Below are 22146 nucleotides of genomic sequence, written 5' to 3'. Positions count from 1 at the left end.
CAGGGATGTCTGGCAAAGTAGTCTGCAGACTGTGGCTGGAATAAAAAGGTCTCCTGATTCTTCAGTAAGAAAGGCTCCCTCCGGTCAAGCCCTGCCTAAGGTGACTTTCTTGAACCTCTTGGGGACTGTGTGTTGCCTGCACCACTGACTCTTTCACCGCATATGGGTACGAGGCTCTGCTAGGAAGTGCTGGGACACAGACACCAGACGTGCACCCCAGAGACCCCTATGACCGGAAACAATCTAGTGGCACAAAAAAGTAGGCATGAACGACACACACAGGTAAGAAGTAAAAATGGGCCACAAAAAGCTATCAAATGTAGGGGTGTGCAGAGATCAATTGCAGCTGGAGCATCAGGGGAAGCCTCACAGGGTGGGGTGGGGGCACGAGAGCAAAGAGGCCCATGACGCCTGACAACCTGGACACGTGGGGGAATACAGACTGATCTGTTGTATCCCTAATTAACTTACATAGATTTCCACATATTTGTAGCTGCCCAACCAAGTTACAAGCTCAGGCAGAAAGGGCCTGATATTCCTTACAAATCTCTGTGACGCTGAGCATTGTACTGCATAGAGCTGTGCAATTCACAGGTTGGTTCACTATAAGAGAGGAGATGTTGATTTCAGCACTGAGGCAAGGCTTCATAATGAGGTTTTGGCCTTCAAAACAGAGGACTCCCCAAACCTGTTAATGCACCACCTCACTTCACAGGGACATTGCTAGGAGTTTTTCCAAAAGTCAAAGGGATTACAGGTAAACATGTACACAATGTGCTTCTGAACACACACGTTTACATGTTTATTTGTATGTCTGCATATGTACATCACTATACCTTAAGCTCAAAATCTCACAAGATTATTTTAAACTTCCGTTGCTAAGTCAAAGTTTGTACTTGAGAGAAAATATTTTTTTCACTGATCAAACATTCCCATCCAGGCCCTCTTAATCCCTTCCCATTCCCAACAAAACATCTTAAACCAAAGAAAAGGCAAACAACATTTTTTAGGCAGTGTCTCAACATCTCTAAAAAATATTCCATGGCCAAACTCACCATAGAGAGCTGTCCAAGTTTGATTAATTACATCTAGACACACAGTTCCTGACCTGAAACAGATGGAAAGAATGGCATTTTTTTAAAAATTAGAAAGCTAGTTGCATGTACCTGGCACCTAATTTTATTTATCAAGAATAGTATGAAAGAAAGAAAGAAAGAAAGAAAGAAAGAAAGAAAGAAAGAAAGAAAGAAAGAAAGAAAGAAAGAAAGAAAGAAAGAAAGAAAGAAAGAAAGGAAGGAAGGAAGGAAGGAAGGAAGGAAGGAAGGAAGGAAGGAAGGAAGGAAGGAAGGAAGGAAGGAAGAAAAGAAAGAAAAAACATCCCAATTAGGGAAGTATGATGAAGAGCAGAATATATACAAAGTCTTACTGTTTCCTCAGAGATTAAAAGGAAAAATCAGCAACTATACAATGGTGAAATCAGACAACACCTTCACCAGGTGATTGGAATTAACACTGGCAACCAGGGGCAGACAAACCTGTGTACCTCCCCAGTAGCCCGAGGACACAATTACACTTTGTGGTTTTCTGGTCTTAAGTACATATTCTGAATCTAATGATGAGGAAACATCAGACAACCCCAAATTGAGGGATGGTCTAAAATAACCCATCTATATTCTTTTTTTAAAATGTCAACTTTATAAAAGCCGAGGAACTATTCCGGATTAAAGTATTTTAAAGAAACGTGTAATTAAAGTAGTTTAAAGAAACAAGTAAATGCAATACATGATCACGGACTGGATATTTTACTTACGGGGGAAAACTAAGTGCCAAAAAGGTACACTGCTGGAATGTGGCAGTAGATTAAAACTGACACTCAATTCCTGAACCCAGCGAGTATACTGTGGTTATGTAACAAAACATCTTTGTTGTTAGGATGACTGATACACACAAGTATAAAAAGGCAGTAGGGCATGATGTGTGTATACAACCTACTCACACGAAGTTCAGAATACCGTGTGTGTGTGTGTGTGTGTGTGTGTGTGTAATAGCAAAATTTAGCCATGACAAGACTGCAGAACAAAAAAAGCATGTATTGTAAACAGCATCAGAAATACACAATAGGAGGCACATTTTAAAATATCACTAATAAAATATTAGAGGGAAAGAAAGGGTACGTAAGACTCATTAGCTGAAATGAAACCACAGTCATTCATGTTTGCTTTACTCTCAAGAACTAAGAAACACTTTAAGGGCTGAAAATAGTGAATCTGTATACAGAAAACTTAGATCTCTGAATTGTGTCTATGCAAAGAGAAAAGAGATGTGGAATATTACACATGCTAGCTGGGTATCAGGGGGAATAAAGGACCTACTCATGGCAATGGGAAAACTAAGCAGCCCAACAGCAGAATGTGCACTAAAGTGGTTTAAAATATCATATCCCTGGGACTCTATAGTTTAAGTGACCATATGGCCCTCTCTGTTGATAAAATCTAGAAAGATAATTGAGGCGCTTTTTTTTTTTTTTTTTAAATAATGGAGAAAGAGAGATGAATGCTAGTAAGGGCAGTTGCTGCTAAGATTTAAACATTTTTAAATTTTTAAATAGTTACTTACGCTTCATCAATGTTGGGATGGAAAATTTTATTCATGAATCCTGTAAAAAGAGATGTTAATTAGCAGCAAAAAGTATCCAGAGAACAATTCGTTTTAAAGTATTTTAGTACTGGAAACAATTTCATTATTAGAAAAAGGTGATGATACCCATAACTCATTACTTTTAATCTTAGATGTTTGGTTACTGTTAATACTATATGATCTGACAGTGTCACTTACTTAAAACACAGGGTTCTATCAGAGTTCTATTAAAAAACAATGAGCAAACTTTGAAAGCAATGCAGCTTCCTATACAAAATAATCATTAAGAGAAATTGTCTTCTGAGCTATGAAGGTACTTGCGAAGAAAATTTGTAGTTCTAAGTGGGTTATACCTAGTACTGATTACTTTTATCAGCAAGTTAAGAAAGCTACCCTGACTTCCCGCCCAAGTTTTATTGTTCAGTCTCTAAATTTGGAGGTTCTGCATTTAAACTTCTCCTTCTGAAGCTCAGTTACCGGTATCGTACCACCACACTGGGTGCGGAACATGAATGAAGCTGTTGAAACACTAAAGGAATACTGCTACCAAACCACAAAGGATTTCATCACAGTGACCAAAATATTTAACTTTAGTCTACTCATTCCAGGAAACCCAGTTTTGACTAAAATTGGGGCAACCAAGAAATGAGGCAAGGAATTAAAAAAGAAAAATCTGTAAGATGGCTGTATCTGTCAGGGATTCAAGTTTTTTGATCTATCCCTAGAAGAACAAGTAGAGACTAACAAAAGTAAGTAGGGACTTATAAAGAGTTTATTTTTAAGCAATCTCCACACCCAACGTGGTGCTCAAACTCACAACCCTGAGATCAAGAATCGCATGTGTTACTGACTGAGTCGGCCAGGCGCCCCTAGACTTTAACATACATATTGACGTTTAAATTCCAAGGAGAAATTAGTTTTTAGTCTAATTAAAACCAGTGACTGAATCAGTTTGTATATATGCAAATGACAATACGCGAAAGCAGAGGTCCACTGTCAGAGCTGTCATTTTATCATCCATATCATCTCATCTCAAGACTTTATTCCATTCCATACTTTTGATAAACTGAAGTTGCCTACTAAAGTGACTATCATTGTGTCCCTCTCAATCCCACCCTCCCTGACCCCCACCTCGTATGTTTCTCTTTCCCTCATTCACAATGTATTTGGTCAACACCTACGTGTCAGGCACTGTGCTTGTTCAGGGTATGAGATAAGTAAGGCAGTACACTGTTCTCCTGGACGTCAGCACAGCACCGAGACAAGACACAAGGACGTAAGTGCAATATGCACAAAGAACGGACACAGCTGGAGGGAAAGAGGAAGGTACCAGGAGAGATGCAGAGAAGTGGCATCAGAGGAGGATCCTCAGGGACGAGTTCCAACAAAGGTCATTACCTGGAAAATCTAACAACCTTCTCTAGACTTAGAAAACGGGGTTAATAATACAAAATTCCAGGTATTCCACAGTCTTCACTTGCTCTAGTCACTCTAATACTATGTTTCTACTTTTTTAAATTGTTTTTAAATTTTTTTGTGTTGGAATGGCTTCATGTTCTTACTGCTGTTAAGAGAGCTCAAGCAATGTGTAAATTACTCTAATGCAAAAAGAAATGCCTTGTGTCCAATTACGATTTCATATTAATTTTTCATTAAGGAAATAAGATGCTTCCAAGTCTAGATTTAAGAAGTCTGTGTTTATTGAAGAGATTAAACTAAGCCAATACAAACGTTCATGTCTTAATGTTAAGAGGATAAAAATTCTGTATGACCCTAGAAAAACACTAATAAATGTGTTCGAGAAGACCCATGAGGATATTCATTGCAGCTTTATTTATAAAAGCCAAAAACCTAATGCAATCCTATCAAAAGGGACTAGGGGAACTGTAGTAATATCCACATGTTGGGAGTCCGATAAAGCCAAGGTAATGAACTAGATCAGTAAGTATCAACTTGGATAGACCCATCGCTAAGGGGAGAAAAAAAAAGCTGTATGAATTTACAGCATGATAACATTTAGATGAACTAAAACAAAGCAACACTACATATCTCTATGGTAACAAGTATAGAAAACTGTACTGAACCAACATATATACTAAACTTAAAAAGTAATTATTTCAGAGAGGGTGCAGGGTCAAGGTCACGGTGGGAACAGGGAACAGAATGGGAATGGTGATTAAAGATGAATCTATCTGTAACACTATATTCCTTTTAAAAAGAGATAAAGAGAGAAAGTACTTGTATTTTTTTTTTTTTTTCAAAGTCTGCACATAGGAAACTGGAAGCAAACATCTACAACTGTTAACAGCACTTAATTCTTTGCGGTGGGAATATTTTCTCCATTACATTTTTCAGATTACATCACTACCCCCACCCCCATCCTGTACCAGAAATGGGATCACAGCAACATAAAAAATAGAAGGAAACAAACAAGTGTCAACAGTAGTCAACTTTGAGAGACTCCCACATTCTATTATTCTCCTGAATTTCCAAAATTTCTATACTGTGTAATTTTTTTTTTTTTTTAACGTTTATTTATTTTTGAGACAGAGAGAGACAGAGCATGAATGGGGGAGGGTCAGAGAGAGGGAGACACAGAATCCGAAACAGGCTCCAGGCTCTGAGCTGTCAGCACAGGGGCCCGATGCGGGGCTCGAACTCATGGACCGCGAGATTGTGACCTGAGCCGAAGTCGGCGCTCAACCGACTGAGCTACCCAGGCGCCCCTATACTGTGTAATTTTAATAATTGAAAAAAAAACCTTACTAATTGAGAAAAAAAATGTTAAAAAAAATTAAAAATGTAGGAAACACTCTTTTTTTTTTTACATTTTTTTAAAAATTTTTTTTTTAACGTTTATTTTTGAGACAGAGAGAGACAGAGCATGAATGGGGGAGGGGCAGAGAGAGGGAGACACAGAATCGGAAACAGGCTCCAAGCTCTGAGCCGCCAGCCCAGAGCCTGACGCGGGGCTTGAATTCACGGACCGCGAGATCGTGACCTGAGCCGAAGTCGGACGCTTAACCGACTGAGCCACCCAGGCGCCCCTATTTATTTTTTGAGAGACATAGAGAGACAGAGCACAAGTTGGGGAGGGGCAGAGAGAGAAGGAGACACAGAATCCGAAGCAGGCTCTGGGCTCCGGAATGTCGGCACAGAGCCTGATACAGGGTTCGAACTCACAGACTGTGAGATCATGACCTGAGCCGAAGTCGGACGCTTAACCGACTGAGCCAATCAGGCACCCCAATGCAGGAAACATTCTAAAGCGGACCTAATTATACACAGGTTATCCAGTGCTGAACCATTTTTAAGGAAGAAGGTCACTAAAATCAACTATTTTATTTTCTCTCAAATCTTAAACACTTTTTTGTTTTAAATATTACAAGTTCGGGGCGCCTGGGTGGCGCAGTCGGTTAAGCGGCCGACTTCAGCCAGGTCACGATCTCACGGTCCGTGAGTTCGAGCCCCGCGTCGGGCTCTGGGCTGATGGCTCGGAGCCTGGAGCCTGTTTCCGATTCTGTGTCTCCCTCTCTCTCTGCCCCTCCCCCGTTCATGCTCTGTTTCTCTCTGTCCCAAAAATAAATAAAAAACGTTGAAAAAAAAATTTTTAAAAAATAAATAAATAAATAAATAAATATTACAAGTTCAATACAAAAAAAAAAATCAAAAGATCTTCAGATGATAAGACATATGGTCCTCAAGATCAGTTACATACAGGAATATACTGCTATTACAACTGCCAAGAACCTTTCTGATGAGTGGGAAACAATGTTTAGCCACTAGATGGTTTAATTCAAGAGACTTGTTCTATTATGTGAAAAGTATTTTGGCTTGAAGCTACAACAAGGAACTCACAATTCATTCTTGATGCTGAAAATCCTGCTTCTGCTAGATGTCTCCTAAGTAACACCTCGGAAAGCAACATGTATGGCAGAGGTCCCCAGTGCTACAGGTAAGAATCACCTGGAGAACTCTTTAAAAACAAGTGCTACGCTAGAATGTGGCAAGTGTTATGGAGGAAGAACAGCAGAGAAGGGGACTCAGGACAGGAATGCTTGGGTGGGAGCTGCAATTTTAAATGGGATTGGCAGGGAGGGCCTTATGGAGAAGCGGACAATCGGAAGGAGTGAAGGAGGTAAGGGAGGAATCATTCAGTATCTAGGGGAAGAGTGTCTATATAACGCGAACAGCCAAGTGCAAAATGCATCAGGAGCTCAGCAAAGGGAGTATTAGGAGACCAGTAAAGGGAGTGGTGAGGCTGAAGCGTGATGAATAAGGAGAAGCCTAGAAGTGAGGTCAGAGAGGTGAGGAGCATTTGTGGGCCCTTTTAAGGATGCTGATTTCCATTCTGAGTGAGGTGGGAAGCCAGAGACTATGCTAGAATGGTGTTACATACAATCCCTCAAGATTTTTTGTTGGTTTTTAACACAAGCCTTATCTCCGGGTGGGGGGGGGGGGGGGCCTAATAAGGGAACAGCTCAGTAAGGTCACAGCACCAGCACATTGGTGCTGGGGACAGAACAAAGGTCCCGAGCAAAATGAGTGAGCTGCGTTCTGCTTTAGAATGTTTCATACATTTATAAATTTTTTTTTAATTGAAAGGTTTTTTTTTTTCAATTATTAAAATTCACAATGCAGAAATTTTGGAAAGTCAGAAGAGTAAGAACAGAACTTCAACAATTTCATGTCATAGGGAACCTCAAAGGTGTAAGTTGAGAAAATAGCTAGAGTCAAAAGAGATTTAAATGTTTACCAAAAACGGTCTCTGAAAGATTAAAGTGCCTCCCTTCTGGTACAAGGCCCAGAGATTCCATTTGGAATCAATACAGCTTCCACACTGTTTTCAATTAAGTTGAAATTCTGGCTTGGTTGAATCCAAGAGTACATAACAGGGAGGGCCAAAAAGGACTCAGTAAACATACTCTTAGTAACAAATGGGTTGGGGGTGCCTCAGTGGCTCTGTTGGTTAAGCATCCAATTTTGGCTCAGGTCATGATCTCACAGTTGGTGAGTTCGAGGCCCATGTCGGGCTCTCTGCTATCAGCACAGAGCTTTGGATCCTCTGTCTACCTCCCGCCCCACTCATGCACACGTACTCTCTCTCTCTCTCAAAAACAAACAAGGAAGGAAGGAAAGAAGGAAGAAAAAGAAATGGGTTGGAGCCCAGACCCCAGTGCCCCTGCTAAGTATAAAACATCATCTGTGCTCTGAGACAGAGGGCAAAATCAGACTGGAAAAAGAAAAGTATTAACAGGGGCTTGAGGTCTAGTCCCAACCCTGCTATTAACTGCAGACCTTGGGAAAGTCCCTTTACTTCTCAGCCTGTTTCTTTACCTGAAATAGCTAGACTGTATTATCTCCAAAACCTCCATTCTTATTCTGTTTATAAAGGAACTATCGGCACTAAAAATCTAGGATTTAATAACAATGGCCAGAGCTCTGACAACAGAGGACTTTAGAGGAAATGTCTAAAGTTAAGTCCATAAAGGAAATTAATTCTGCAGGGCACATTTTTAGGTACAGAAATATTCTAGAGAATACAAAGCTAATAACATGCTAAAATACCACAAAGAGACACAGAATCCACTGACTGGTCCAAAGTAGGCAGGAATAGTTTATACCTTTGCCTTTGAGGAACAAGTTTAACCAGACCGATTCTGCCCAAAAAACAATCTCCAGACTACAATGATCTCTTCCAATACCAGGCATTTTCAATGGTTAGAAAAATACCCAAAGTAAGTAAACAGAACGGAGTATATACCCTTTAACATTTGCTCTTGGACAAGCTGTGGGCAGTATTTCTGGCAAAGCCCTTTACACGCTGAATGATGATGGCAACAATGGCACTTCTGGACGAGGAGGGGAGGAGACACAGAAAGAACAGGCCAGGAATTCAGAGAAGGAACATTCTCAGGACTCAGCGTGTTTGCCCTGGCATGTCCTCCTTCCTTTTGGCAATGCGATCACCACACTAACGAATACGTCTGCGACAAGAGAATTTTCCCAACACTTGTTTCCATTCAACCAGGAACTAGCTTGAAGATATTTTAAGAAAACAGATTTTGAAAACTGCTTTTGCGAAAACATGATAGGCGGAAGCAAGTCATTTTTAATCTACGTGATTTAAGATTTTATTCACAACCAGACATTTTCTAATGATATATATATTTCAGTGATTTGACCAGATAAAATCCAGAACTCCTTCAGATCTCTGAGACAATTATCCTCTGGCACGACCCAAGGACTTATAAAAGGGAAGGCAACAGGAACAAATGCTTAGCTAGAAAGCTCACCACCTCTGTCCTCTATCTTTTAGCAGAGGGGAATGAAGTGATTTATAATTCTGGAGGAGGAATCCAAATCATGCTTAGTTGATGCGAAAAACTGCATTATCTCATAAATGAAAGATTATTAAAAAGGAAAAATATGCCACGCTTTAGCTTGTGACACTTCCAATACTCAACTGTTCTAGACTAACACATCTTTTGACCCATAGACTAATAGGCAGAGGAAGTAAATAACATCATGCCGAGTCATGCTGAAAACTGGTGTTTATTTCAGCCCGTTTCTGTGTCTCATCCCAGCAGGGGATCTGTACAAAGTTGTACATGCTTTCCAGTAACTTCAGATACTGGGGTCAATATGTAAATAAAGGTGGCAAAAATTAATCACCTTTGTTTTACTTGTGAGGATATTTTTAATGATCAAACGTGTGGACAGAATGAAATAACCTAGGGCCAGTCATCTATACAGAAATTTCCTTCAGAATAATCTTGAGAAATGAGAGGTCCGACAAGTGACTCATGAAACAAGGTAAATCCACCCTAAGGTGAGTAGGTGAAAAACGCCGAAGGCAAAAATAGAGGAGCTCCATCCCAGGGATAAAATGAGCTGGGACTGCAGACGGCTAAGGCGGCTGTGGCCGATGCAATTTAATTACGAGTTTACGAATCCCTGTGAGGAAAGGGTAAGTGAAAACATTAAGTCATTCTGATATTCCATCTTCATGATAGATGCCCGCACAAGGTAGACCACTCAGAATCAAACTGATGGACTCGTTTCTTAGGCGGATATAATTGTTTCGGATCTATTTATTAAAGACTGGATCTTATCGCTCCTAGCAGCATCTCGGACTGTACATTTTTTAAGGGTAGTAACTTGGATCTCCATTCCTAGCCTGCAGGAGGCGACCAGGGTTGGGATGTTCCAGCTAAATAAGGGGTGGGGGGGGGGGGGGCTGCTGCTGGCTTCACCAGTGACGACCATGCCGCCAGCTCTGTGCATTAGCGCACACTCAGAGATTTTCATCTTACCTCAGACGGCCAGGCCCAGCCCGTGGCAGCCCGCACCCAGGCAGAGGCCTCTTCCGAGAGCCGAGCCTTTCCTACTCAGGAGAGATGGACCTGGGCCGGTCTCTTCTTGGGTGAGGAACCCAGCAAGGAGCTCACTCTCAATGCCCTGTGTCATGGGAACTTCTGAACCGATCCTGTGTGTGTTCAGGAGATCTAAACTCAACAAGGGGTCGTCTTTTCTGTTTCTTCCTTTCTCTCGGATAATATGGAATCTGAGGGATGGGCTGGATGGATAAGAAAAGTTCACTTATAACTAAGAAAAGGCGAAGTGTTATCCTTCAACAGCCTAACCCTGCTACCAACCTAGCAGCCTACCAAAACCTGCGAGCCTTAAATCTACTCTCCTGTAGTTTCATTTGTGGAAGACTGTAATGCTCTCTTTCCTGTCTCCACAGGGTCTCTTTCACTCTCCTGATCATTCATATAACCACACTGTCTGAATCTGGAGGACTTTGTTCTCATGGTCATTACTCCCTGCCTCAGTAGAGGCAGCATAGAACACAGTTGGCCACTCTTCTTACATAAAGTCGTGGTTAAAAGATCAGGCTCCAGTCACACGGCCCAAGTTTCACTCTGCAAGCCTCAAGCAAGTTAAGAGTCACTGAATCTCTTTGCCTTTGTTATGAATAAAGCTAAGTTAAATTTTGGTATCTGCACATCATAGGACCGTTATGAAGATTAAATGAATATATGTATGGCATTTGACCAGCAACTGGCACACAGTAAGTACTCAACGTTATTATAAGGCTCATGAGCTCAGGCAAGTAATTTCACCTCACTCTCCTCATCCTAAAGATGAAAGTATCTGCCCCTACCTACTCCTCTCTCAATCCTTTAGAAGTGTCCGGAGCATTAGAGTATATTTTGATTAGTGGGTATTAGGCTTCCTATAACCCCATCACACTGGAAATAGAAAATACAGGTACTCTAACATTTATTATGAAGAAGACCATTCTAATTGCATTTGGTTTGGGGGGAAAAGACCAGACTGGAAACCAGAAGGCAGACTCTGCAATTAGTTAGTAGTCAGTCATTTATCTCCACCTTCCTGAGTCTCAGTTTTACTATCCTTAAACTGAGACAACTGGATGATATCATCTTTGACGTTCCTTCTAGCATTATGTTTTCACCAACACCAGAAATATGAACAAACCTTAAGTTGTGGTGAACAAGCTTTTCAAAGGGAACTAAGACACTACTCTTACTTGTTTTTAAAAGGATCGCAGTTTAACTAAAGAGGAAGCCAAAAATACATGTTTTCATTACGATAACAATCCAAAAAGGAGGAAAGGAGTTAATGCCAAAAAGATGTCAGAATAACCAGCTCAAAAGCTACAGGTCAGCTACTATAATTAAAGTAGGAACTAACCTAAAGAGTAAGCTAGATGGAATTATTATATAGCAAATGGAAAGATTCTATAATAACGAATTGCCAAAGGCAGAATTGAGACTGACATAAACCAGCTTCTAGAAGGAAATGGACAAATCTTCTGACAGAAGCAAGCATGTACAAAGGCAAGGTTCCCCTTAGAGGTGGCCTGGGGGAGGGAAAGTCAACTACTATTTTTACTCTGGCTAATAGCAAGATGAAGGTCAATGAATTTAAATATTATAGACTGCCAACAGGAGGTTTTTCATTTAACAGGGCCGATATGACCACTGGCTTCTTCCATTACAGAGAACTTTAGCACCTGGCGTCCAAGTCTCTTTCTTGTCATTTTTAGTGACATTATCACCCACACAGATCACACTCCTGACACCCTGTCTTCTCAATCCCTGAAGCTTCTTCTCAGTGACTTTTCCTCTATCACATCTCATTCACACTCCCATCACACTCCCAGGACATACCTGGGATTTGTCATCTTATAAACAGCTTCACCTCCAAAATCACAGACCACCCCCACCCACCACAGTCCCTAAGAGCTCTAATCCACTGACCCTCCTTTTTCTTCCCACCTACCAGCCCTCCTATCTTCACTCCTCTCCTTGTTTAATTTAAGATTTGAGGCGCCTGGGTGGCTCAGTCGGTTAAGCATCTGACTTCATTTCAGGTCATGATCTCACAGTTCATGGGTTCGAGCCCCGCGTCGGGTTCCGTGCTGACAGTTCTGAGCCTGGAACCTGCTTTGGATTCTGGGTCTCCTTTTCTCTCTGCCCCTCCCCTACTCGCACTCTGTCTCTCTTTCAAAAATAAATAAACTTAAAAAAAAAAAAAAAAAAAAGAGGGGCGCCTGGGTGGCTCAGTCAGTTAAGTATCTGACTTCAGCTCAGGTCATGATCTCATGGCTTGTGAGTTCAAGCCCCACATCAGCCTTTGTGCTGATGGCTCAGAGCCTAGAGCCTGCTTTGAATTCTGTGTTTCTGTCTCTGCCCCTTCCCTGCTCATGTTCTGTCTCTGTCTCCCTCTCTTTCTCAGAAGTAAATAAATGTTTAAAAAATTTAAAAATAATAATAAATAAAATAAATTAAAAAAAAAAAAAAAGATTTAAGACCCATTGCCATCATTGCTTTGCAGCAACTCTCTCCTCAGGAACACCCATCTGCAACCGGAGGAAACCAAACATTCATATTCGCTGTACTTGGACTTGAAGGTGTCACTAAATACTGATTCATTCATTTACTCCCTCACCTCAGTACAGAGCAGGCAATGTACCAGGCCCTGAGGTGGGGAGAAGGAATGTTTAGCAGAACAGACCCAGGGTCTGCCTTCATGGAGTTTATATCTACTGGGCTGGCAGGGAGGAAAGACATTATGCAAATGCACCAACTTTAAAAAGTATGCTCAATAACCTTTTGTGGATTCAACATCACAGATAATTTTCCTTTCTCCTTTCACTAGTAGCCTGTCCCCGATTCTCCAACGGCTTGTGCATTTTCCTCATTATTCTATAAATCTCCAGTCCCCTTTGCTCCTCTATTTCTCACTTTGACTTAAAAGCTCTGCCTATTTTGAGAGGATGGGGGCTGGTGGGCAGGATCTCTCACTCTCCCCATCAAAATCCTCCCTGCACACACGCTAATTTTTCCTGCCTCAAGAGCTCATTCAAATGTTTAAGGTCTTCCTAACTGTCTCAAAGGCACTGTGCCTTCAATCCTCATCCTGATGCCCAGCATCACCAAGCTTTCCCTCTTTTCTAGACAACTGCCTCTACAACGAGCACATCAACATCCTTCAGAATCTCCCATTTCAGAAGTAAAAACTGAAACCTTCCTTTTATCTCCGCCCGCCATTTGCGTGCTCTCCTTCACACAGCCATATTTCTTCAAGGCAATGGATTATAGACACCAGAGTTTCTCGATGTTGGCACCTGTTCCAAACCACCAGTATTTCTACTCTTCCCCTATAACAATACAGTGATCATGAAAACCTGCTTAAAACCTTTCAATGATTTTTCCATTGCATTAAAAAGAAAACTCATGCTGGGGCATGTGGGTGTTTCAGTCGGTTGGTTATACATTCGACTCTTGGTTTCGGCTCAGGTCATGATCTTGCGGTTTCATGGGTTCGAGCCCCACGTCGGGCGCCGTGCTGGCAGCTTGGAGCTTGCTTGGGATTCTCTCTCCTCCTCCTCCTCCTCCTCCTCCTCCTCAATCTGTCCCTCCCCCACTCACATTGTCTTGGTCTCTCTCTCAAAATAATTACAAATAAATTTTTAAAAATTCTCTAAAAAATAAAATAAAACCAAGACTCAAGCCTTTAATCTCACCTACAAAGCCCTATGGGACCTGACCCTGCATGCCACTTGGAGCCTCTCTCTTATTTCACTGCTCACCCAGTCTCCCAGCCTTATTTCTCTTCCTTGAGCATGCTAAGCTCCTATCTGCCTCAGGGCCTTTCTGCTCACAATTTCTTCTGCTTAGAATGCCCTCATCCCTGATCTTGGAGGATCAGGGCTGGGGTTTTTTGTTTTTGTTTTTTCCTTTTCATTTAAACCTTAAGCTTGGGGCACCCAGGTGGCTCAGTCGGTTGGGCGGACCACTTCAGCCCAGGTCATGATCCCTGCACTTCGTGGGTTCCAGCTCTGTATCGGGCTCTGTGCTGACAGCTCAGAGCCTGGAGCCTGCTTCAGATTCTGTGTCTCCCTCTCTCTCTGCCCCTCCCCTGCTTCCACGCTCTCAAAAATAAATAAACATTAAAAAAAAACCCCAAAACCTCAAGCTTAAGTTTACTTTGTCTGAGAAACCCTTCCTGAACACCTAATCTAAGATATCCATATGTCAATTTCACATCAATCTCTGCATAAAGCTATCAGACATTTTAATTTTTTTGCTTCATCTTTTTTCCTCAAAGAATTTGTTCAACCTCTGTTCCTCTGGCACCTGGAATAATGAATGCCCTACACATATTTGGTATCTAGTAAATTTGTGAAGCTGATTAGAAAAAAATGGTATAAAAATGTATCAGTTTTCCGAGAAAGTAAATTCTGCTTCAGCTGCCATATTCTTTAAAAAAAAAAAAAAAAAAAAAATCCACCCTGGAAAATTTCATTTTCAGAACAGCAGTAAAAAGAGAGCTTTTAACAATGGCTTACATTCTCATAGCATTATCTAAAAAAAACTTTTATGAAACTTTCCTACTAGAACCTTGTTTCTCTCTACTGGAATTCAAAAGATATAGATTGCTACATAGTAGCAATTATGTATCTTCTTGAGACAGAAACCAAATTCAAAACCAGGGTCATGAAAGCCAAGAAGAAAGGAGGTGATGGAATTTTGCTTCCTTGGTCTCAGAATTCATTCTGTTTGTGAAAATGCAGTGGTCCAAACAGGCCTCTGTTAAATAACTAACCCCCAAACCTTTCAGAAATGACATACTCTACTCCAAATCCTCATCCACCCCTGACAACACTGCTCCCTTAGCTTCCTCGCTAGTTCCCAGGAGGTAATTATACAATGTTTCCATCTAGGAAGGTACACAGTGAAATGGTAAATATTCTAAACTCTGTATTTTAGTCATACCCTATTATAAAATTCCATTCCAAAAATATTGTGATGTAATTTCTGGCCATAGTGAAATAAAATTTTACAATGCCAGAGGTGTCTGGTATTCTGACAATGAAAAAGGTTAAATCACTTTCCTTAATCGCTGGCAAAGTAAAAAGAATAAGGTGCACTGATCATCAGAGTATCTTCTAAGTAAGAACCTATGGTAGACTGGAAGATTCAGAAAGTACTCTGACAGGTTATCTAATCTAGTTTCCCTTGAAATAGGAAGATCTAAACCGCTCTATTGAGAGGATACCCGACCTAGCAGTAAAGGCCACTGGTAGAGCTCAATACAGTATTCCAGCTACTGTTAATTGCCCATGACCTTTCCTTTTTGTCTCCATTTACTGATATGGGTTTGGCTAGCTCTTGCTATATGCCCACTGACATCAAATTCCATTGCACAACGAGTGTGGTTTTTTTCCCTGACCATTCTATCAACATTAAGCAAATTATTAAACCACTCCCTCCAGAATCTTGTTCTCAATCAACCATTTCTCTTACTCTGCTTTGGCATAATCAAATTTGCAATCCAGACACACAGTACATGCAGCCTGCTCCTGTGAGACAGTCTTCCTCACTGTTAAGATGGATATGTATATAGGTAGTGTTTCAAAAGTTAGTTTCTAGACTTGTTAGGTGGATGTTAAAACAGTGTTCTATTTGTAAAAAGTATAAATGAAAAAAAAAATTTTTAAATACAAATGATGGGGTGCCTGGGTGGGCTCAGTTGGTTAAGCGTCTGACTCTTGATTGAAGGTTATTTACAAAAGACTCTAAAATACTCTACAGTTCTATCTGAAATTAGTAGAATGAAGTTTTATTAATATACTACCCAGTAATCATTTAAAAATATAAAAGCCAAATTCTTTTCTCTTGAATGCTAGGGTTTAAGTAGCTATGGTGTGATAGAGACTACTGTAGATCCTGAAGGAGACTTCATGATATTTTCAAGACCTTTAGAGGTGGAAAGACTTAAATGTAACATTTTATGCCTGTATTTTATTAGAAGACATAATCCTCCCCCCCCCCCCCCGCTCAAGTTTATCAAAAATGTTATTATTTATGAGTTATGAAACAGGAATCTTTTTTGGTTCATAGGAGAAAAATGGAGCAAGGGGAAACACATGTGAAAGAGTCAGATTGGAAAGAGAAGTAGGTAAGAATTGTTAGAGGTCGCAGCCCAAGAAAAGGGAGAAAAGGGAAAGAAAGAAAAGGAGTGAAAGAGAGTTTTGTGTAAAGGTGTAAAGACAGTACCCAAGATGGAATAAACTAAATTATAAGCAGAAAAACAGAGAGAACGGTATGTAACCCTTATACGCACACATAATTAAAATTGAAAGGAAATAAGAAAGGAAACTGGTGGAAACTTGGGGGCCAGTAGGGCCTTAGCAAGCTACCAGGTGAGAAATCTGGCTAAGGATATAATGGCTTTCTAGAACAAAAGACAGGAAAAAGTATAGACACAGACAGGACATCTGAAAGACATGCATTTGCCATATGTTTAAAAATATAAACTTTTAGGGGCGCCTGGGTGGCTCAGTTGGTTATGCATCCAACTCTTGATTTCAGCTCAGGTCATGATGGCACGGTTCATGGGCTTGAGCCCCATGCTGGGCTCCACAGTGACAGAGCAGAGCCTGCTTGGGATTCTCCCTCTGGCCTTCCCTGACTCGCACATGCGTGTTCTCTCTCAAAATAAATAAAGAAAAACTTACATTAAAAAAAAATATATTATATATAAATAATTTGTATATAATATATGTAATTTATATATATAGTATAAAGGAACTTACTATTATTTAGAAGTTATAGAAAAATGTTTTTAATCCCTTTTTTAAGTTTCTTTTTTTTGAGAGAGTGAGAGAGAGTGAGGATGAGAGGGGGAAGGGCAGAGAGAGAAGGAAAGAGAATAAATCCCAAACAGGTTCCATGCTGTCAGTGCAGAGCCCAATGTGGGGCTCAAACTCACAAACCATGAGATCATGACGTGAGTCTAAATCCAGAGTTGGCCTCTTAACCAACTGAGTCACTCAGGCACCCCCAAAAACGTTTTTAATCCCTTTTACAGCCATGGATAACCATAACAATATTTTGGCATTCATACTTGGAATTTCATGGAAAAAATCAGAGTTAATGCTATACAAGATTACCATTTTCCTGTGTGTTCCTTTAAAGATAGAGTTAAAACATTAGTCATGACTAAAGCATTTTGTCCATTAAGACGTACCATAATTTAACTACTTTATGATCTACTGGGTCATTTAGATTGCTTCCAACTTTTTAAAATAAAAGTTTTTAAAGTAACACTGCAATTTGCATACTTACACGTTAATTTTAGTGCACAATTCTGAATCTTAGGATAATTTAAGTAAAATCACTCAAAGAATATAAAATCTTCAATTAGTATATACTAAGTTGGCTATATCATAATACCTTTGCCAACAATGCTTAACCTGCCAATGTGTTAAGTCCTGTATCTCTCATTTTAAGTTTATTTTGAGAGAGAGAGAGAGAGAGAGAGAGAGAGAGAGAGAGAGAGAGAGAAACAAAAACAAGAGAACGAGTTGGGGAGGGGGTAGAGAGAAAGGGAGAGAGAGAATCCCAGGCGGGTTTGGCTCTGTGCTATCAGCACATGGGGCGCTCTCTCACAACCGACCGTGAGATCGTGACCTGAGCTAAAATCAAGACTTGGACGATTGACCACTTAACCAACTGGGCTACCCAGGCACCCCTCTCACTTTTTAATTTTTTTAATTTTTTTAATGTTTATTTATTTTTGAGACAGAGAGAGACAGAGCATGAACGGGGGAGGGACAGAGAGAGGGAGACACAGAATCTGAAGCAGGCTCCAGGCTCTGAGCCATCAGCCCAGAGCCCGACGTGGGGCTTGAACTCACGGATCGCGAGATCGTGACCCGAGCCGAAGTCAGACGCTTAACCGACTGAGCCACCCAGGCGCCCCCCCTCTCACTTTTTTAATAAGCATTCTCTGGAGTAGACATAAAACCATTTTGTACCCTACGCTTATTAGTTACTTTTGAATTTTTATTCAAAGCTGCTCTATTTTACCCTCTTTAAATGGCATCACTCATTTTTATTTCACCCCCTCATCAACTACAAGTCTGTTTCCTTTGGTAAAAACATTCTCTTAATAGATGAGCACATGCTGGAAACTGAATCTAGAGAAATATGGCATACTCTCTGTAGCAACTTCTCTGCAAAAAAAACCAAAATCTTCATGGACTGGGAATTACTTGGGGTTTTGAAACAGTGTTCTAAACTCCTTATGCACACCTTCACGTCTCTGAAGCTCTGTAAAAACTGTATTCTCAAAAAAGAAACTCACCTTTCTTGTAAAAGCCTATCTTTTCCATACACTCTCTCTCAGCCACTAACCCACACCTCTCCTAAAAAGCAATCAAGTGTTGTCACTAAAGTCTATGCAATATTTTATTTATATTGACCTTCTAAATAGTGAGAGCCTTACATGATCTTCCTAATTGCCTAGTAGAATGGCATCTATCCTGAGTATTTAGCATATTGGTCAATATCAAACATGCAGAGTTCATTTAATTCCATGATCTCATTTTTTACAAGAACAACAGTTGAGTATCAGTCTCATGGTCAAGGAGAACGAGGGCCAGAAGTGCTCTTTCCTGATACCCACACCACTGATCAAGCACACTCTCCTAACTCTACATAGTTGGCGACTAAGCATTCTAGGAATGTTTCTGAATGAAAAATACAAAAAGCCTGAACTTTCAAATGAATCTGAACTTCAAGATTCTGAGCCCGGGTGGCTCAGTCGGTTATGCGTCCAAGTACGATCAGGCCATGATCTCGCATTCCGTGAGTTTGAGCCCGGAGTGAGGCTCTGTGCTGACGGCTCAGAGCCTTGAGCCTGCTTTGGATTCTGTGTCTCCCTCTCTCTCTACCCCTCCCCTGCTGACACTCTGTCTCCCTCTCTCTCAAAAATAAATAAAACATTAAACATTTTTTTTTAAATTCAAATATGATTTATTTCAAAGCAGTCTCTCTGGAAAGCTATGCAAATACTTACTTCAATGATGTTACAACTGACTAGGAGTTTTATAAATTCTCTTTGAAAGTGCTGTTAGGGCCAGTTCACAAGAAAATCATAATTCTTAAGCCAATTTCATAATCATATATCATTTTACACTCCGATTGATGTTACTCAGTTTTTCCATCATCTTATTCTGTGAAATTAAATGATCTTTAGCCATCTCAAAAATTTATATCCAGCCTCAAAGCATCAAGATGACTTCATAAATATCATTGCTTATGATACTCAAAGAGAATATAAAATTCCAAAAGACCAGCTTAAGATGATGGCATTTAAAAAGTCAGTTCATAACCTGCTCATATTCCTTCTATATATATTGTCTGTTTATATTCCTTCTCTTTCCAAAGATAATTTGAGATAGCTTTATTGCTATTTTCAAAAAAACCCAACACTTATATAATGATATAAATTGTTTTCAAAGAATATTTTTACTTATAACTCAGGCAATCATGTAACTTCTGAAAAACTCTCTAAAACTTATTTTTTTTTTTAATGTTTTATTTATTTTTGAGAGAGATACAGAGTATGAGTGGGGAGAGAGCAGAAAGAGAGACACACAGAATCCGAAGCCGGCTCCAGGCTCTGAGCTGTCAGCACAGAGCCCCACGCGGGGCTCAAACTCACGAACCGTGAGATCATGACCTGAGCCAAAGTTGGACGCTCAACCGACTGAGCCACCCAGGTACCCCTCTCTAAAATTTATTTAAAGGATACTCTGAAAGATAAGCATGTCAAATTATATTGAATATATACTTAAATGTGCATAGAAAATTGTCTTAAAGTACATATACCAGGATGTAATGATGATATCCATTGAGGGACAGGATTATGAGACATTTTTAATTTTTCTTTATTTTTGGTCACCTGGACCTTCTTACATTCATACTAAGAATATGGAGCATTTATACAATCAATCAATCAGTCAATAAATCAACCAACTGGGGCACCTGGGTGGCTCAGCTAGCTGAGCGTCAGATTCTTGATTTCGGCTCAGGTCATGATCTCAGTTTGTGAGATTGAACTCCAGTCGGGCTCTGCACTGACAGCATGGAACCTGCTTGGGATTCTCTCTCAATCTCAATCTCTCTCTCTCTGTCTGCCCCTCACCCACACGCATGCATGCTTTCTCTCAAAATAAACATTTACAAAAAAATCAATAAATACCAAACATATATATATATATAATTTTTTTTTTTAACATTCCAGGATCTAAGCATTAAGGATGCTTAATCCTGCATATCTTAATATTTAAGAGCTCAAAATTTGGCTCAGGAAGAAGGGTATGCCTGCCTAGATACTACAGAGGCAGGGTTTAAAAAGAACCTTAAGTCTGGGTTTATCTCATCTCCTTGCCCTTCTGCATACTTCTACAACTATCTATACGACTCAAAAAGGAAACCTTGGCTATTCTAAATGAGCTACTACCTCTCAAAATGTTTAAGGCAAATTCAGCAATTACATTGTTGATGACCTGAAAATGGGTGACCACACACAACTGATTATAACTCTCTTATGCAATCCTTCCTTTGGAGGAAACAAACACAGCTTGTACAAATATTTCAACTAGACCTACTTCCCTAAGAGAAGACGGTACACATCTGTAAGCATTACCAAGTTCTAAAAGCGCACAGCAAGGCAAAGGAAAAATTATGAAGAAGTTAAATCAGCCTAGTCATTTGTCCCAAGCAATTTCATATTACATCATTAATTTAAGAAAGTACATAGGCTTCTATTGCGTCATTAGTTAATAAACAAACCAGGCCAAGTTAAGATATTTTTGCTTTGAAAGTTATGATGAAACAGTTACATTATCTGGAAAAATAAGATAAGGTTTGAGAAATAACTACATTTCTACAGGATATGTAATTGTTTTCTATAGTTGCCTGTTAAACAGCTATACTATTTTCTTTCTAACTAGGAATTTAGGGCTCAAAACTGTATCCAGCAGGCTTTTAGTCTTTAAGCAAACAGACACTTATGAAATATATCTGAATGAATTTCTATGGTGTGGACATTCCATATGTAAAGATTTGAAGATCATACCGCTCAACTACACACAAGTTCAGATGCCTGTATCAAAAGAAGAGATGAATGGGGGACAGGCAACCACAACGTGAAAGAAAAGCCCTCCCAAACTGAGTAACACCACATTCCATCTCCCTGGGATGGAACTAGGAAGGGGTGCTGCCCCAACTATACAGGCATTAAATCAGATATACTTGGGGATTATCTCAAAAACGCAACACCTCACAGCTCCCTTCCTGTTTCACCGTCTGAGAACCCTACACCTCAGAGGCCCTTGTAGCAAGAGGGAAATTTCCAATTCAATCATTCATAAAGTATCTTCTCCCTCCCTGAGTTTAGAAAAATCAGCCCAGAGACCTTAAAAGGAAATCACCAATTTATTCTTAAAACGAACACCGAGAGTTCCCAGCTAAGAAGGAGTTACAGGTGCTCTGGAGTGTTTTTAAGGCACAAAGCTTGAGAGCAGTAAGTAGCTAGATGGTGCGGGAGAAGCCGCTGCATTTGAATGAAAATTAGTCTGTAACGATCCTATCTTTTTCACATGACTTATCCTAGACAGAAAGGTGGGGGCCTAGAATCAAAACATAAAGCTTAGGATGTCTCTGGTCCACCTCTTTGGGGGAGGGGGGCGGAGAAAGAAAACTTTTGTTGAAGGGTGGGTACGGTGTGTGGTATCTAAACTCCAAGAGACCTAGCATTACTTCCAGAAACGAGCCCATAGCGGTAGCAAGATGTATGAACTCTGGCAATCTGAACGTGAGGATTCCAATTTTATTTTTTTCTTCTTTCCTAAAATTGGTCAGTATTTTATAATATCTCAAAATCATCTTTAGAATGACAATTTTAAAACCTAGGTTAAATTAGCTGAGTTACTACCATTACACAGTCTCAAAATTTTTACAAGCGTCAACCTTCAGGGCACCCAGGTGGCTCAGTCAGTTAAGCGTCCGACTCTTGATTTCGGCTCAGGTCAGGGTATCACGGTTCATGAGTTCAAGCCCTACACTGGGCTCTGTGCTAACAGTGTGGAGCCTGCTTGGGATTCTCTCTCTCCCT

At 40.3% G+C, this 22146-nt stretch overlaps 1 protein-coding gene across 12 annotated transcripts in view; it reads right to left on the bottom strand.

Annotated features, from left to right (window-relative positions):
* The window catches only part of UBE2H (ubiquitin conjugating enzyme E2 H), a 103846-nt gene that overhangs the window by 22576 nt on the left and 59124 nt on the right, over window positions 1-22146 (bottom strand). For 10 of the 12 annotated variants that reach the window (XM_058724294.1, XM_058724295.1, XM_058724292.1 and 7 more), the window contains 2 exons: window positions 2617-2656; window positions 1056-1108 (listed from right to left, as the gene is read on the bottom strand). The exons of the other annotated variants lie outside the window; for them this stretch is intronic. In XM_058724294.1, the coding sequence (XP_058580277.1) occupies window positions 1056-1108; window positions 2617-2656 (93 nt within the window). The remainder of the gene's footprint in view (window positions 1-1055; window positions 1109-2616; window positions 2657-22146) is intronic. 12 annotated transcript variants of the gene reach the window in all.

The sequence above is a fragment of the Neofelis nebulosa genome, chromosome 4 (genome assembly GCF_028018385.1).
Source record: "Neofelis nebulosa isolate mNeoNeb1 chromosome 4, mNeoNeb1.pri, whole genome shotgun sequence".
Classification (NCBI taxonomy): Eukaryota; Metazoa; Chordata; class Mammalia; order Carnivora; family Felidae; genus Neofelis; species Neofelis nebulosa.
The sequence above is the reverse complement of the archived record's forward strand: the minus strand, read 5'-3'. Positions and strand labels throughout refer to the sequence as shown.